We start from the raw sequence: 16,005 nt of genomic DNA, 5'->3' as shown, positions 1-16,005 counted from the left end.
GTGCAAGAAAACCTGTGGAATTGTAAAGTTATGCACCAGCAGTCCAGAAATTGTTAACTGTAGATGTTTTTGTTTTTAAGTTGACACTATTTCTAAAATCTTACCATTTATAAATTGTCAGGGCCAGAGCTTCACGTATTAAAAAATAGGCCACAGTTCTTCTCATTCTGACCCTTTCATGTTTGCCACAGTTGAATATAGCTGTAAATTAAAAATAGGAAAAATGGATATTGGAACATTTGAAAAATTTATTTCATTTGAAACAGAAACCAGCAACTCATGTTAAATGAGCTCCAAGAATATGGGAATTGGAAGAGAATCTGCATTTGGTTCAATGCCTACTCCTGTGAGGACCCCAAGGAAGAACAAACTTAAGCAGTCTTACTGTCATGCCACATGCCCCCACTGTTTGAGAGGCCACATCCAGCCAAATCCTTTCCATAGTTCATCTTTTATCAAGGTCATTAATTAGGAAAAGCAATGTAAATTAAATAAAAATGCATTATTCAAACCTTTTAAAAATAAGAATTAGCCTTTTGGCAAAAATAGTAAAAAGAAAAAAAGGGGTATATTTTCCGCCGCTCTAAACCTCTGGCCTTTTCATTTCTCTGGGTTCCTTTCTAGTTTGTTTCTGTGGATATTTTCACAGTAGTGCAAATCTTAATCCCTTTCTTGCTGACATTATTTTAAATCATTTTGAGGGCTTCTAAGCTATAGTGTTTGAGGAGGGAGGCACAAATGAAGAAACAGTTTCATCCTTGGCTTCCCTTCATGTTCCCACTTGAGGGTGAATGCCGAGGGAGGAAGGCTTGAGGAGGGGGAAAGGTAAACAGGAAGTTGGAAGATGTCCTAGGAGGCAGTTTAGGGCTCTTCAGGCTGGGGGGAAGATAGAGCTGGGGTGGTAGGGAAGGGGAACACAAAATGAAAGCCCCCTGAACATACCGTTCATTTTCCTATCATTGGGTCTTTGTTATGTTTCCTTGTGTATTTACACCCACCCTTTAAGACCTAGATTCAGTGTTCTCGGTTTTCTGTAAATTTCCTAGACCACCCCCCCAACCACCCTGTCCCAGCCCACTCCCCACCAGGACAAAATTAATTGCTATCTTATTTATGTTCTGAAATCTCTGTTAAATCTAATTTTTCTAATAATTATCTCTCTGAATCATGTGCCTGCTTCCCTCAATAGATTCTGAGTACTTTAACCACAGGCTATATATACTTTTTCACCTTTGTATTTCCAGTACCTGGCATATAAGCAACTTCTCAATAAATGTTTACAAAATAGAATTATAAAACCCCTAAAAATAGCAATGAAGGCCCAGGTTTTCACTCTAGGTATTGCTATAGCAGATTGTTTTTTCTCCTTCTGAATTTTTGTTCATAATAATAAAAAAAAACACATAAAAAGAAGCTTGAAAGCTAGAAAATGCCTCTGGGAGATGGCCCTGGTCTCCAGGCTTAGAAATGTTAAGCAAGGGTGGTGGTTAGTGATGAAGTAGGAGGGCCAGACTATGTGGTTCTCAGAACAAACTAAATATATGTGATTGGCCTGAAGAGAGGGCCTGAAAATCACCATTCCTTTGGGAGTTTAGACACTCATATGGGAATAAATAACCTTAGGTTAATTATTTTAGTAGGTGAGACTGGAGAGAAGAAAGTAATGGAGCCTAGACAGTCATCAGTACCTTAGAAATAGTTTTAGTGGTGATTTTGGTCCTAGAATACAAATACCTCATACTGTTCAAAGACTCATAGAACCTGCTTTGTAATGATGATTACCATCTTGTCATTGCTTTTGAATGAGATGATTCATTCATATGATCTGTTGCTCCTCACAGTCCACAAATTAGACAGGGTAAAATACAAGAAAATAATACCAGAGATAACAGTTTACGGAGGAAGGTCTATACCTGCCTTATAGAAAATATCTCTCTCTGCAGGCTCCTAAGCAAGAAGAAACCCAAGTGTCTACCCCTCCCCACAATGTTATGAGAAACTAGGCTAGTGGAACCAATGAGATGCTTGAATCTTGAAAGGAGCTATATCAGTGGCCAGTTTCAAGTAAAGCAAAATTGAGTGTTTTGGATAACCCTGGCCATAAATGAAACTACCATTCTTAGAAAATTACTGGAAGAAATCATCACAGGACAGTTTGAGAATGTCAAAATATCAGGGGGTGGCAGATGGCCTTCAGAGAAACAATTATTTCCTGATCATTCTCAACTTAATCACCCTGGAAAGCCATAGAAAAACCAAGTAATATGGGATATTGAATGTTGAGGTATTATTTGAGTCTAATATCTTAATAGCTACTTATCAGCAACTCAAGAAAATATGAGTGATATACCATGCAGAAATCAAGCAGGTGAACAGCTTGTCAGTAGGTTGTACTTAGAAAATGCTTGGTACTTCCGAAAGCAAAATAATGTCCTGGTGAGAATATTAATATATGTGGTTTTAGTGGAATTGGTATTGTCATTAGCAGATTGATGACGTAGGGAGAAAGACAAGGTAAGACATTGAGGAAAAGTATAGTTCATTTATACAGAAAAAGCAAAATTTTAAGCGAAAGCATCGTGGGAGAAAGATTATATATGGAAATGCAGGAGAGCTAAAAGTGGCCTGGTGAACCACATATTAGCTGAGCATGAGTCATTCATGGATTGATATTTTTAAAAACTAGAGACACTTGAATTTGAGAAACTAGGACAAGGATATAAAATTTTTTTCTGAACTTGGGTAATATGAAAGAATGTACCAACATATATTACTATTTGTGTGTGTGTGTGTGTGTGTGTGTGTGTGTCCGTGCTTGGAGTCTGTCTCTACCATACCCCAATTCTCCTTGCACTTTGGTTTATCAAATGTTTTCACAAATTGCAACCCCTTAGACTTATACTCTGTGTTTCTTCACTCTGAGCCCCTTCCCTTGGGGAGCATCAGATTCCTTTCTAACTTGTGGAGCAGCTGAGTGAGCCCCTTTCTCTGGCAATAAGAGAGGGAACTTGAGCTGTTAATAGAGCTAAAGTGATTTCTTAAAAATCTCCTGAGACACAGCGAGTATGCTTATTAACTCAGTACCCATCTAAAATGACCTCTCTAGCCTTCCAGTTATTGATTCATATCGGGCAGGCAGTGTGCTCAGAGTGGGTGTGGGTGACGCGGGAGGGGTGAGGGGTCTGGTAAGGGCTGATATGTATTGCTGTGTTGTAGCTTGCTCTTGACCTATAATGTGCAATCTGCAGAGCAGAGAAGATTGAGTGAGATCATGTCTGGAAGGTACCCTGGATCCTTGGACAGTATTAAAATGGGTTTTATGTTTAAGCATCTATTAGAATAGAATTGCATAATTACTGCAAGGAACCTTAGAAATTCATGTCCTTCTTTTATAAATATTAGAGAAAACCAACACCCAGAGAGGTGAAAGTGACATACAAGCCAATATAGTAGCGTGTTGCCACAAACTAATTAATTGTATGTCGAAGCCAATGGGTTTCTCAAGACTGTGTCTTAATAAAGCAGAAATGAAATTCTGTCTGCACTTGGTCCGTACTGGGATAACAGCATCAGAAGCCTGCAAGATGCCAGGCAAGTATCATAATTAAGTGAATGAGGGACGACAAGGACAGGGAGTGGCAGGGACTGTGGCAAACTGCAAAACACATCCCTGTCCTGTGTAAAGGGGGCAAGTTATCCTGCTGTGTGCGAAGGCAGGCCCCCTGTTGGTAGACCCACTCATTTCCCAAGAGCAGTTAGAAATGGGTCAAACTTGTGTGGGCTAAATAAAACATGTCGGATGGGCTGAGTTTGGCCCGAGGGTTGACCTTGCTCCTGACAGCAGATGCAGCCACCTTTGTCTGTGGACTAGGCAGAAATGCTCAGTGAGTAGCAGCAGCTAAGTATAAATTTTCTCCCCATAAATTTTTTTAAGACATTGTTCTGGTTGATGGTTTTGACATCCTTCTCCTATTTTACCTCCACAGAGGGGAGTGCATACGTAGTACATTCCTCTTTGGCATTGTTTACTCTCAGGGAAAGCTTTTAAGGAGGAGAAGGGAAAGAGGCAGGGGGCCTGGAAGGATCACAAACTGGTGATCTACTTTTGGATACGAAATAATTGTCAGGTGGCATGTGTAGCCCAATGTACCCTGTCTGGTATTTTCATGTCCATCTGGGACTTAACAAAGTGAAGATTTCTGCCAAGACCCAGCCCTGAGGCAGGGAAGAAAAAACCACCAATTTCCAAGCAAATGCCAGGTCCTCCTCTGTCTCCCTGTGAATATATTCTGGCTTTTAAAAAGAGAAGTCCTGTAGGCTGGGCGCAGTGGCTCACGCCTGTAATCTCTGCACTTTGGGAGGTCGAGGCGGGCAGATCACCTGAGGTCAGGAGTTCGAGACCAGCCTGACCAACACGGAGAAACCCCGTCTCTACTAAAAATACAAAATTAGCCGGGTGTGGTGGCAGGCGCCTGTAATCCCCGCTACTTGGGAGGCTGGGGCGGGAGAATCGCTTGAATCTGGGAGGCAGAGGTTGTGGTGAGCGGAGATCGTGCCATGCACTCCAGCCTAGGCAACAAAAGCAAAACTCTGTCTCAAAAAAAAAAAAAAAAAAAAAGACAGAGAGAGAGAAGTCCTCTAAATCTCTGTTTACAGAATTCTTGAGAGCCCCCAGGAGTTTAAAGAATAAGCTACCTATTGAAAGCATCTTTCTGTAGGATTATTGCAATCATCTGTTTCTGACATCCCCATCAGACAGTCAGTTGTCAAGATATTAGCCAGCCCCCCTTTAAAACATTAGTCACTGAGTCCGTCTTTCTTTTTGATTCACAAGACTCTAGTGGCTAAATGCCTCTCCATGTCCTGAAAGGCTTCAAACAGTCTGCACCCCCTGCCCAGTCTTCCCATTACTTCCCTGACCTCACTTCCTACTGCTCACCACGTGCTCACTGCGCCCAGCCACTAACTAGTATGCTCCCTCTTATGGGCCTTTGCATTTTACGTTCTCTGCTTAGAAGACTCTTTCCCTAGAGACCCCCATGCCTATCCTTATGGCTTCATAGAGCAGCCTTGTCTACTGAAATTTGCAATCCCCTCTACCTCCTCCTACCTCCAGCTCTCCCTATCCACATTCTCCACTTTTCTTTTTTATATAGCACTTGTTCCCAACTGCTACTATACAATTTATTTATTTGTCTCCCCTTACTGTAAAAATTCCATGAGTGCAGGGATTTTTGTCTGTTTTGCTCACTGCTACATCTGTGGAGCTTACGACAGTGCCTAAAAGCACTTGTCAAGCGTGGGCTTGACAAGTATTTGTTGAATACATTTTGAGCTATTGTCCCCTCTCTGCTAGGGATGGTGTTATTTACTATGCTGAACAGATAACACCTCTTGCTACTGAATCATGGTGTTATTAACATTTCCACTCATAAACTTTGTCTGTTTTTCAAGGTTTCTGTGTCAATTCTACTTTCTAAACATATCTTAAATTTTTAAAGTTTCCCCTTTGTTAAACCATCACAACTTCCTATTTGGAATATAGACTCTCACCGTCCATTTTTGCCCCTCCACAGTCTCACTGTGTAGAGCCAGAATGCAGCTAGAATGACCTATCTAAAATATAAATCTGATCATTACCATTCTTTCCTTAATTTAAAATCCTTCATTGATTTCCCATAGCTTTTCACATTAGACTCAGTAGCCTTACCCCATACCACAAGGTCCTGCGTGGCCTGGTTGCAACATTGGCTTTCTTTGTTCCTCTAACAGGCCAGAGTCCTTTCTGACTCAGGGCCTTTGCTGTTCTCTCATGATGGAACGCTCTTCCACTCCCATTCTCCCATTCTACACCTGGTTGACATCCTCCCATCTACGTTTTAATGTTCCTTTCCCTGAGTTTCTCTGAGTCCCTGTGCTAGTTAAGTTCCCTCTGCATTTTCCTTCACAACATTTACTACAATAGTAGTTAATACTTGTGAAATTATTTAATGGCTGGCTCTCATTACTTATTGAGAATAGGAACTCTTCTGTGGTGTTTGCCTTTGTAACCCCAGCACTTGACATGGTCCCTGATACATAATAGAAGCTTAGTAAACACTTGCAGAGGGATAAATAGAAATGACAAATAGGTCGGTGTCTTCTCCTGGATCCCTGGGATGGGAGCCTTGTGGGGTAGTATCTCATTAATTAATGATGTGTTTGCCTCCACAGAGATTATTTTGCGGAAGATGATGGGGAGATGGTACCCAGAACGAGTCACACAGCAGGTAAGGATGCTGTGGGCCTTGCCTTGTTAAATTCTTTGTTTCTTTTGTTTATTCATTTGTTTTTCTTTTGAGACAGGGTCTCACTCTCTCACTATGGATGTAGTGCAGTGGTGTGATCATAGCTCACTGCAACCTCAGACTCCTGGGGTCAAGCTATCCTTTTACCTCAGCCTCCTGAGTAGCTGGGACTACAGACATATGCCTAATTCTTAATACTTTTTTTTTTTAGAGATTGGAGTCTTGCTATGTTGCTCAGGCTGGTTTCGAATGTCTGACCTGAAGCAATACACCCACTCCAGCTTTCCAAAGTGTGTGGGAGAAATTGGCACTTGGCCAATTCTTGGTTTTCTATTGATCATAATTCTCTTGAATTATGGCCTCTTTAATTTCCTCATGGCAATATCTTCAAACTTTTGTGACTTTCCAAATTTGCACATACTACTGTAGCAATTTCACACTGAGAATTATAAGCTAGCTATAATTCTATGTACTGAGAAGCAGCATAGTACAGTAAATCATTACAGATACTTATGTGAATTCTTCATATTTTTAATGATTCTGTAATTGCAAGGCTAAACTCACTTGTACAATGATTAAAATAAATTATGTTACTAAAATGAAATCTTTATCTTAATACACCATTAAAATGGGTACAATAGGCCGGGTGCGGTGGCTCACGCCTGTAATCCCAGCACTTTGGGATGCTGAGGCAGGCGTATCACCTGAGGTCAGGAGTTCAAGACCAGGCTAGCCAATATGGTGAAACCCCATCTCTACCAAAAATACAAAAATTAGCTGGGCATGGTGGCCCATGCCTGTAATCCCAGCTACACAGAAGGCTGAGGCAGCAGAATCTCTTGAACCCAGGAAGCAGAGATTGCAGTGAGCTGAGATCATGGCACTGTACTCCAGACTGGGTGATAGAGCAGACTCAGTCTCAAAAAAATAAAATAAAAATAAAATAAATAAATAAAATGGGTATAATAATAATGTTAATCTCATAGGTGAGATTGAGAAAAACTTTTAGTACAGAGGCTATCAAGGAATAAGCACTCAGTATCTTATCTATTGTTAATATTAATGTATTCCTAAGAACAGCACAATTATTACTGCACTAACATCAGCCAGAGATCTATCTGAACCGCAAAACCAAAGAGAAGATAACATTCTTTTGGGGTCTATTTTCCACAAAACTTGTTCTCAACCTGAGGGTTTTACTTCCTTGCTAAGTTCTCTGCCTTTTTCATAACAGCCTGGAAGCACAGATTGTTTATATGCACAATTTGGAAAAAAGTTTTTAATTTGAATAAGTTAAGAATTTCAGAGTCACTTAAAATTAGTATTTGAAATGTGTGTTAAATCCACAAATTCCAAGGGTTACTGTGCTCAACATTTTAAATGTCAGTATTCTACATTTTGAGGCAAAAATTGAAGGACTAGGGCAAAAATGTGAGGGGAGTTGATAAAATGCTTACTACATATAATACATGTGGCAAGGTGCTTTTATTATTTTATTTAATCCGTATAACAGCTCTATAAAGCAGATATTATTACCCCTGTTTTTACAGAGGCAATATATCAGCAAAATTAAGAGATTTGCCTAAATTCCCACAATTAGCAAGTGGTCAGGATTCAAATCCAAGCCTCAAGGCATGGCTCTTTCTATCATATCCACCAATCTAACTGTAATGTATTGTTATTCTATTTTATCAAATTATCTTCCCCTTAGTAGTATATTTAATTTCACCTAAATGTGGAAGAAATCATTTTTTCTAATTACATTTATTTATTTATTTATTTTTGAGACAGAGTCTTGCTCTGTCACCCAGGCTGGAGTGCAGTGGTGCCATCTTGGCTCACTGCAACCTCCGCCTCCCAGGTTCACGCAATTCTCCTGCCTCAGCCTCTCGAGTAGCTGGGATTACATGCGCCTGCCACCACGCCTGGCTAATTTTTGTAGTTTGGGTAGAGATGGGGTTTCGCCATGTTGGCCAGGCTGGTCTTGAACTCCTGACCTCAAGTGATCCACCTGCCTCAACCACCCAAAAAACTGGGATTACAGGTGTGAGCCACCATGCCCAGCCTCTAATTACTTTTAATTAAAAATTTTTCATTTATGTAGAAATATTCAGAATATCACCAAAACAGGTGCAATATCATCATAATTATTGTATTATTATTATTTGCTATCACAGAGTAGTATACAACTAACAGAACAATTTTATTGGGTAAGCTGCATGAAAAACAATTGAAGAGGGAAAAATAATATCTCCATATATATATAATTGATTTGTACTATGCACTAAGAAAGCCTGCTTTAAATTTCTGTTCTAGTTTAAACCCCAAAACAGTACTAGGCAAGGTTAGTGGCTATTGAAAATATCATTAAGGACAGGGTTATCTAAAGACACACTGGATACTACATTAATTTTGCAAAAATAAAAAAGCAGTATACAGTGTTCAGTTTAAAAACAAATCATATGATCTTACATTTCAGTTTTTTTCTTTGAAATCAGTGGTGTAATGGGGAGTTAAATACTTTTAGGCAAAAAACAAACACATACACACACACTCACACAAAAACAAATTAAAAAAACAAAAGCCTCTTTTAAAACCATCCTATTGACTATCATCATTTTTTTCTTCACCCTTTTCATCTTTCTATTCACCAGTGTCTTTCCAGTCCTTTTTTTCTTTTCTTCTTTTTTCTTTTTCCGGTTTTTCCAACTTCCCTTTTCCCTGCATCAGACTTTCTTTTATCCCAGAATACAGCAATAGCCTTTATATCTATAATCTTAAAAGCCTTTCTTTCCTCAAGGCTGTATGTTATCTGCAGCAGTAATTCTTCATTTCTTTCATTTCTCTCAGTTTTCTTACATTACCAGTGAATTAGCCAAGATGTTCTCCTGTGCTCTTTGGTGAAATTTTCAGAACAAAACAAGAAAAAGGAGATCCCTTTGGTACATTAAAATCCTGGAACTTCTTTCTTCTCTCTCTTTCTCTCTCTCTCTCTGTCTCTTTCTCTCTCTCTCTCGTTTCCTTGCAGAGAGAATATAGGTTTTTGTTTCTTTCTTATAATGGGCCTGTTCACCTTCACCCTGTCTTCAAATTTTTTCTTTCTCTTTAGCAGAAATGAATTTCCATCTTTTCTGAACATAAAAAAGAATTCTAAGAAATTGACTGAAGCATCTGGGTGCTTTTTCTTGGGCTCCTTCTGGCAAGTTGGCAGAACGAAGGAAAGAAGGCAGGGAAGGAGGGAGAGAGGAGGGAAGGAAGGAAGGAAGGAAGGAAGGAAGGAAGGAAGGAAGGAAGGAGGGAGGGAGGGAGGGGAAGGGGACGGAGGGGAGGGGAGGGGAGGGGAGGAAGGGGGAGGGGAGGGGAGGAGAGGAAGGGGGGGGAGGGGAGGAAGGGGAGGGGAGGGGAGGAGAGGAAGGGGGAGGGGAGGGAGGGGAGGGGAGGGGAGGGGAGGGAAGGAAGGAGGCAGGCAGAGAGGTAGGGGGAAAAGAGAAAAAAAAGAAAGAGAAAGGAAGAAAGGAAGGAAGGAAGGGAGAGAGTGAGAAAGAGAGAAAGAAAAAGAGATAGGAAGAAAAGCATGCAATGGCATTTTGCCTCTTACTCCCTTGAATCTCCTTTCCCCAAGTGTCTAGTTAACTTTTCCTCAGCGAGGCAGTCACCCAGTACCTGTTTCGCTCTTACTTGCCCTGACACTGTCTGTAGTGCTTAATGCTTTGCCATGATTGTCTTCTTTCTTATTTAAAAAATAGTTCCATAATAAAAGTTCATTATTTCCTTCTGTCAGCCAAGAAAGTATGTAGCTTTCTATGTTTCCTACCTGTCTGTAACCCCAGCCCTGCCCCAACATGGGGTCCTCTGTGTACTTTGTTTGACAGAGGCTCTGATTTCTCATTCTTTAACAGTGTTACTTCTCAAAAGCAAGCATAGGGTTAATTACAGCTTAGACTCCACTAGGTTCTCCCAAAGCAATGCTTCCATTGGTTAATGGAGTGATTGAGTCTCTGCCTCTTTACCTGTTTTCCCCACTCTCAGACCTATTGCAATCCCTTTAATTGCTAAAATAACACAGTAGTAGCATACTGCTAAGAAAGACAGATGGAGAAAATAGGGGATTGGTTCTGCTACTTTTTAGCAATGTGATCTTGGTCAAGCAAACTTTCTGAACCTTTACTTATTCATCAGTAAAATGGACTTAATAATCACTTATGTCTATTTCACTGATTGCAGCGACTTCATAAATGAAATAATTCATGTGAAACTATTTTGTAACATGTAATGCCCTTTAAATATGTTGGCTGTTATAATTGTTACTATTACTAAATAGTAACCTGAAAAATTCTCCATAGAGATAGTTTGCTAGTAGCTTGGTTCTTTCCTTTAGACTGTTTTGGTTACCTTTTGTTATGTGACAAACCATCCCAAAACTTAGTGACTTAAAACAGGGGTCAGTAGCAAACTACAGCCCATGGATGGACCTACAGCCAGTTTTTATAAGTAAAGATTTATAGCCACACAGTCACGCTCATTCATTTACAGATGGTCTGTGTCTGCTCTGTGTTACAGGGTAGAGTTGAGTACCTGTGCCAGAGATGATATGACCCACAAGCCTAAAACACTGTCTGATCCTTTAAGAAAAAGTCTGCCCACACCTGGCTTAAAACAACAATGATTTATTATTTCTCACAATTCTGTTTTGGCAAACTGGGCATTATCGCTGCTGGTCTCACTTGGGATCACTCAACTGGCTGCAGCTTTCTGATGGCTTGACTGAGACTGAAGGTCTCAGACAGCCTTGCTCACATGTCTGGCAGGTGGTGACTGTCAGCTGGGGCATCTTCACTTCCCTGAACAGCCTTTCCTTCTCCAGTGGAGTAGACTGACTTCTTGACAGCATGGTTGTCTTGGGATGCTAATAAGGCAAGAGCAGAAATTCAAGGCCTCTCAAAGCTAGTCTCTGGAACTCATACAGTAGCATTTATATCATATTCTGCCAGTCAAGGCAAGCCACTTTGCCAACCCAGATTCAAGAGTTGGGGAAATAGGCTCTGCTTCTTAATGGCAGGAGTATCACATTGCAAAGGCATACGGACCCAAACTAGTTTGATTCACTGGGGATGGCTATTAATGTGATCTACCACAGACTACTTTATGTAAACTGTTTCTATGTGGCCTAGATTGAGTTTGTATTTTGCAGAAACTGAATTCTGCTGGAATGTACCAGTCAGAATGATCCTAGTGCCATTATTATATAAACCTTTTTTTGTTGTTGTTCTGTTTCATTGACAGCTTTTCTTAGTGACACTAAAGATCGAGGCCCTCCAGTGCAGTCACAGATCTGGAGAAGTGGTGAAAAGGTTCCCTTTGTGCAGACATATTCCTTGAGAGCATTTGAGAAACCCCCTCAAGTACAGACCCAGGCTCTTCGAGACTTTGAGAAGGTAAGCCATGTGAGTGGATAATTGTTATCCCAATTAGAAGCAGTACTATGGAATAGTGATGCCTGATAAAAATATGACCCATGGATTGGTCTGGATTATGGATGGTATTATCATTATGGTGTCTCTTTCAAGAGCATGTACCAATAAACATACGTTCTGTCAGCTGTGTGCTGGGGGGTGTGGTTTATGGACCCTTGTCTGTACAGCAGTCCCCCCTTCAGATGCTTCAAACTGCATAGTACTGAACCCTATAGTTACTATGTTTTTTTCCATACATACATGCTTATGATAAAGTTTAATTTCTAAATTAAGTGTTAATGAGACTAACAATAGTTAATAATAACGTAGAACAATTATAACAATATACCAGCATTACTACTCTTGCACTTTTACATTGTTAAGTAAAATAGGAGTTACTTGAACACAAGCACTGTGATACTGCAACAATCTGATAACCCAGACAGTACCGAGTGACTAACTGGTGGGCGATACATACAGCCTGGATGTGCTGGACAAAGGGATGATTCAAGGGTGAGATAGAGTGGACGGCACGAGATTTCAACATGCTGCTCAGAACAATGTGCAATTTAAAATTTATGAGTTGTTCATTTCTGGAATTTTCTATTTAATACTTTCAGACTGTGGTTGACTGTGGGTAACTGACACCATGGAAAGCAAAACTGTGGATAAGGGAGGACTAACTGTACCAGTAAATGCTGCCTCATCACCTATACCCTTGGTTTACTTCTCAGATAAACTCAGGAAGTTTAAATGGCATTCTGAGAATCTGTAGCTGCAACATAGTGAGCCCAGGAGTCCCGGTCCAGCAGCTGGTATTATATTCTCTGTTGCTAGCTTGGACCTCTCTCGATATCTAGGAATTGTCTGCAGTGTGCGGTGGCACAATAACAACCATTTGTTTCTCAACAAGAATCTGATAATGTTGCTTGAACCTCCTGAACCAGTGCTGCATGCTCTGCTTCTTCATATGTTTGTCCTTAGATTTGACCAAAAACAATAACTGATCATGTAATACAGATTCCCCAGCTCCCTGTGAGCTGGGTTGATCCCGGGAAGTCTGTACAAGAGAATATGTCTACTGGGATTTAAATAGCCCAGAAACAGGGAGCCGGAATTTCTTATACTCTTGTGCTCTAAAAAAAAAAAAAAAAAAAAAAAAAAGGAAGAAAGAAATAGCTCTTTGGTGCCCCCTCAGGGATACCCAGCGAGCAGGTCCCACATAAGTAATGTGTAAATAGTCTGTAAGATACTGGGGTTTCTCTCATTCTGGAATTAGAATTGATAACTTTTGACAGAAAAAAAAAGTAAAATTCTAATCTCAAAAAATTCTATGTTGACATGTGTTTACCCCATCTTCCCTCAATTTCTAAGTAGAAATATTTCACCAATACTTTCTGTACATCCTACCAGATATTTCTGTGGGCAAATAATATGCACCATATAACATGTGCCTAAGAATTAACAGCCTATTCTTCAAATTTTTTGCTCAGCATTCTCATGTATACTGTGTGTATGTTTTTTTAAAGACATGGAGAGTTTGCGTGATAATTAAGAGGCTTTTGAAGACTAAACCTCTGAACAGCTGTGTGGTGCTGGTGGGGGGAGCAAGGATGCTAACACCCCAACCCCCTCCTTTTTTTGTTTTTTTTTTGGATCTGCTGTGATGCAGAAAGGGCGAGCAGAGCTGCAGAGCTCCTCAAAACTGTGTGGGGTGCTCTCCAAAGGACAGCCAGCCTGCATGTTCCTTTTTGTTGAGAGATGACTGGAAATACAGAAATGAGGGGTGTCACCTCCACTGAAGGAATGAGTGGCAGATATAAGGCCCAAAGTCCTTTTCTCTTAGAGTTTAGGTCTAATATGACAGATTAGTCCTTATTTCTCGATGCTGGGAAGCACTGACAGAAACCAAGCTAAGATGCAGGGAAAAGGCCAATAAGAGATAGTTTAAATCTCCCTCTGCTATGTGTCAAATAAAAAGTAAATAAACAGGCTACAACCCACTTCAGGCTTGATCAGAAAGTCATTGCTGGTAAATCATGCAGTGTTGTGTCACACGTTTGTTCATTTTTATATCCATTCATCCATCCTGTGGACTCTGAATGACAGCACCTAAAATACAAAACGCCTCCATGAAAGGGTTTAAAAATTAGAGAAAACATTGGTTAGAAAAAACACAGGAGAGATAGGAACACATTCCAGTGCCCTACCCTAAAAATGGTAAAATACTAAATAACATGGTATTTTCTGTAAAGTTTAAAATATGCATTCGGTAGCCTTGGGCTATAGGATAGGTAGCAGTACTCAGAGAGAGGAAGGGATATGCTAAATGTTTTTTGCCAGAGTAGGGTGGACTCCTCCAGGGCTTAAAGACAAAGGGATACAGGCCTGGAAGGAGCAGCCAGGACTCCCTTCTTATTTCATTTATCCATGCAACAAACACATGATCACATTAAATGAGATACTTTAGTTCCTGCCCTTAGATAGTTATAGTCTATTTGGAAGTACAGACATTGCATTAAATACAATATAGCATGGCAAGTGCTTTCATAGAAGTAAGGACAGTACACTCTGAGATCTTGAGAGAAAATGTCTACTTTTATTAAAGGAGTAGGGAAAGGCCTCTTACCAGAGGACATTTCTCCTGGGGGCTTCACGTTGAGCAAGGTCTCCAAAGCTGAGTTAGATTTTACTAGTCAGAGAAGTAGAGCATACTATTCCAGACAGGGGAGATTTGGGGGAAGGAAGAGAGATATGTTCAAATAAGAGACTGGACTATAGAGAGGTAAGAAAAGGAGAGTTAGAACAGGAGAGAAGTAATATTAAAAGTACTCAATCTGTCAAAAGTAATTATAATTGTTCAGTAATGCAGTTACCTCTAAAATATTTGCTGATGTAGGAAATTCTAGAGAAAAAAGGCTGTTTGATTACAGGGAAAGAGATAACAGACTAAAAATGCAAATACTGGCACATTATGGAACCAAAACATAATTAGTCAATTAACAAGTGAAAATGACAATTATCGTTTATGTTGGTGCAGAAAAAAGGCACAAAGAAGGCAACATTTCACACATACAACAGTGTTTCTTTTCTTTCATTCTCCACTCACAACCAACAGCATGGTTGTATGTGTATACAAACTCCAATTGTATGTTTGTCAGGTTGAGGTCAATAGGTATTACATTCCATGATGAAAGGAGGGCATTGCTTAGCATATATGCTTCATTTGTAGTTTTGAATGAGTGATTTAATTAATTTCCCAACCTTACCGACTTCGTTATATAGGCGCTTTTCCCCACTCAGAGAATCCACTGATGAAGGGATCTTTATTCTTTTCAGATCTGTAGATCTGAAAAGAATAAAGCAGTGGGTTTAGTGTATTGAGCAGTGGGTCAAGTGTATCTCATAAGTTGTCTTATTTTGTCTTTGTAAGACATGGAACAAGCATCACTCTCCCCATTTTTTAAGTGAGGGAACCAGGACTCACAGAAATTATGACTTTTTCAGGGCCATAAGTTTATGTACCATGATCATAGATCTGAATACGTTATTGGATCAGAAATAAATTTTACCTACAAATGGTCACAATGATGTGTTGAGAAAAATCCTTGCAGTATGCTTTCTCACTGATCACAGCACCCAGCTGCAGCATCTCTGGGATGAGCGAGACTTCAGCGGCACATACATAATACTGGCTAGCATTTGATGATCACTTTCTATGTGACAAATATTGCTCTAAGTGTGTGACAGCATGATCTCATTTACAACAACCTTGTGAAAAGGCATGTTCACCAGTTAGAATGGCGATCATTAAAAATCAGGAAACAACAGGTGCTGGAGAGGATGTGGAGACATAGGAACGCTTTTACACTGTTGGTGGGAGTGTAAATTAGTTCAACCATTGTGAAAGACAGTGTGACAATTCCTCAAGGATCTAGACCTAGAAATACCATTTGACCAAGCAATCCCATTACTGGGTATACACCCAAAGGATTATAAATCATTCTACTATAAAGACACATGCACACGTATGTTTATTGCAGCACTATTAACAATAGCAAAGACTTGGAACCAACCCAAATGCCCATTAATGTTAGAATGGATAAAGAAAATATGGCACATATACACCATGGAATACTATGCAGCCATAAAAAAGGAATGAGTTCATGTCCTTTGCAGGGATGTGGATGAAGCTGGAAACCATCATTCTCAGCAAACTAACACAGGAACATAAAACCAAACACCCTATGTTCTCACACATAAGT

At 40.0% G+C, this 16,005-nt stretch overlaps 2 protein-coding genes and 1 long non-coding RNA gene across 11 annotated transcripts in view; 1 reads left to right on the top strand and 2 right to left on the bottom strand.

Annotated features, from left to right (window-relative positions):
- The window catches only part of LOC115837636 (putative neuroblastoma breakpoint family member 7), a 655,832-nt gene that overhangs the window by 433,915 nt on the left and 205,912 nt on the right, over positions 1-16,005 (bottom strand).
- LOC100582383 (myomegalin) overlaps positions 1-16,005 on the top strand; it is a 230,677-nt gene that overhangs the window by 49,024 nt on the left and 165,648 nt on the right. For all 9 annotated transcript variants that reach the window (XM_030824692.1, XM_030824704.1, XM_030824710.1 and 6 more), the window contains exons 2-3: positions 6,214-6,269; positions 11,571-11,722. In XM_030824692.1, coding sequence (XP_030680552.1) covers positions 6,214-6,269; positions 11,571-11,722 — 208 coding nt within the window. The remainder of the gene's footprint in view (positions 1-6,213; positions 6,270-11,570; positions 11,723-16,005) is intronic.
- LOC115837643 lies at positions 8,979-15,584 on the bottom strand. The gene is made up of 3 exons (XR_004032681.1): positions 13,745-15,584; positions 11,085-11,193; positions 8,979-9,483 (listed from the first exon to the last, which is right to left on the bottom strand). It is a non-coding gene; the product is annotated as an uncharacterized LOC115837643 (long non-coding RNA).

The sequence above is a fragment of the Nomascus leucogenys genome, chromosome 12, assembly GCF_006542625.1.
Source record: "Nomascus leucogenys isolate Asia chromosome 12, Asia_NLE_v1, whole genome shotgun sequence".
NCBI classification, from domain to species: Eukaryota; Metazoa; Chordata; class Mammalia; order Primates; family Hylobatidae; genus Nomascus; species Nomascus leucogenys.
This window is presented reverse-complemented; position numbering and strand designations above follow the sequence as displayed.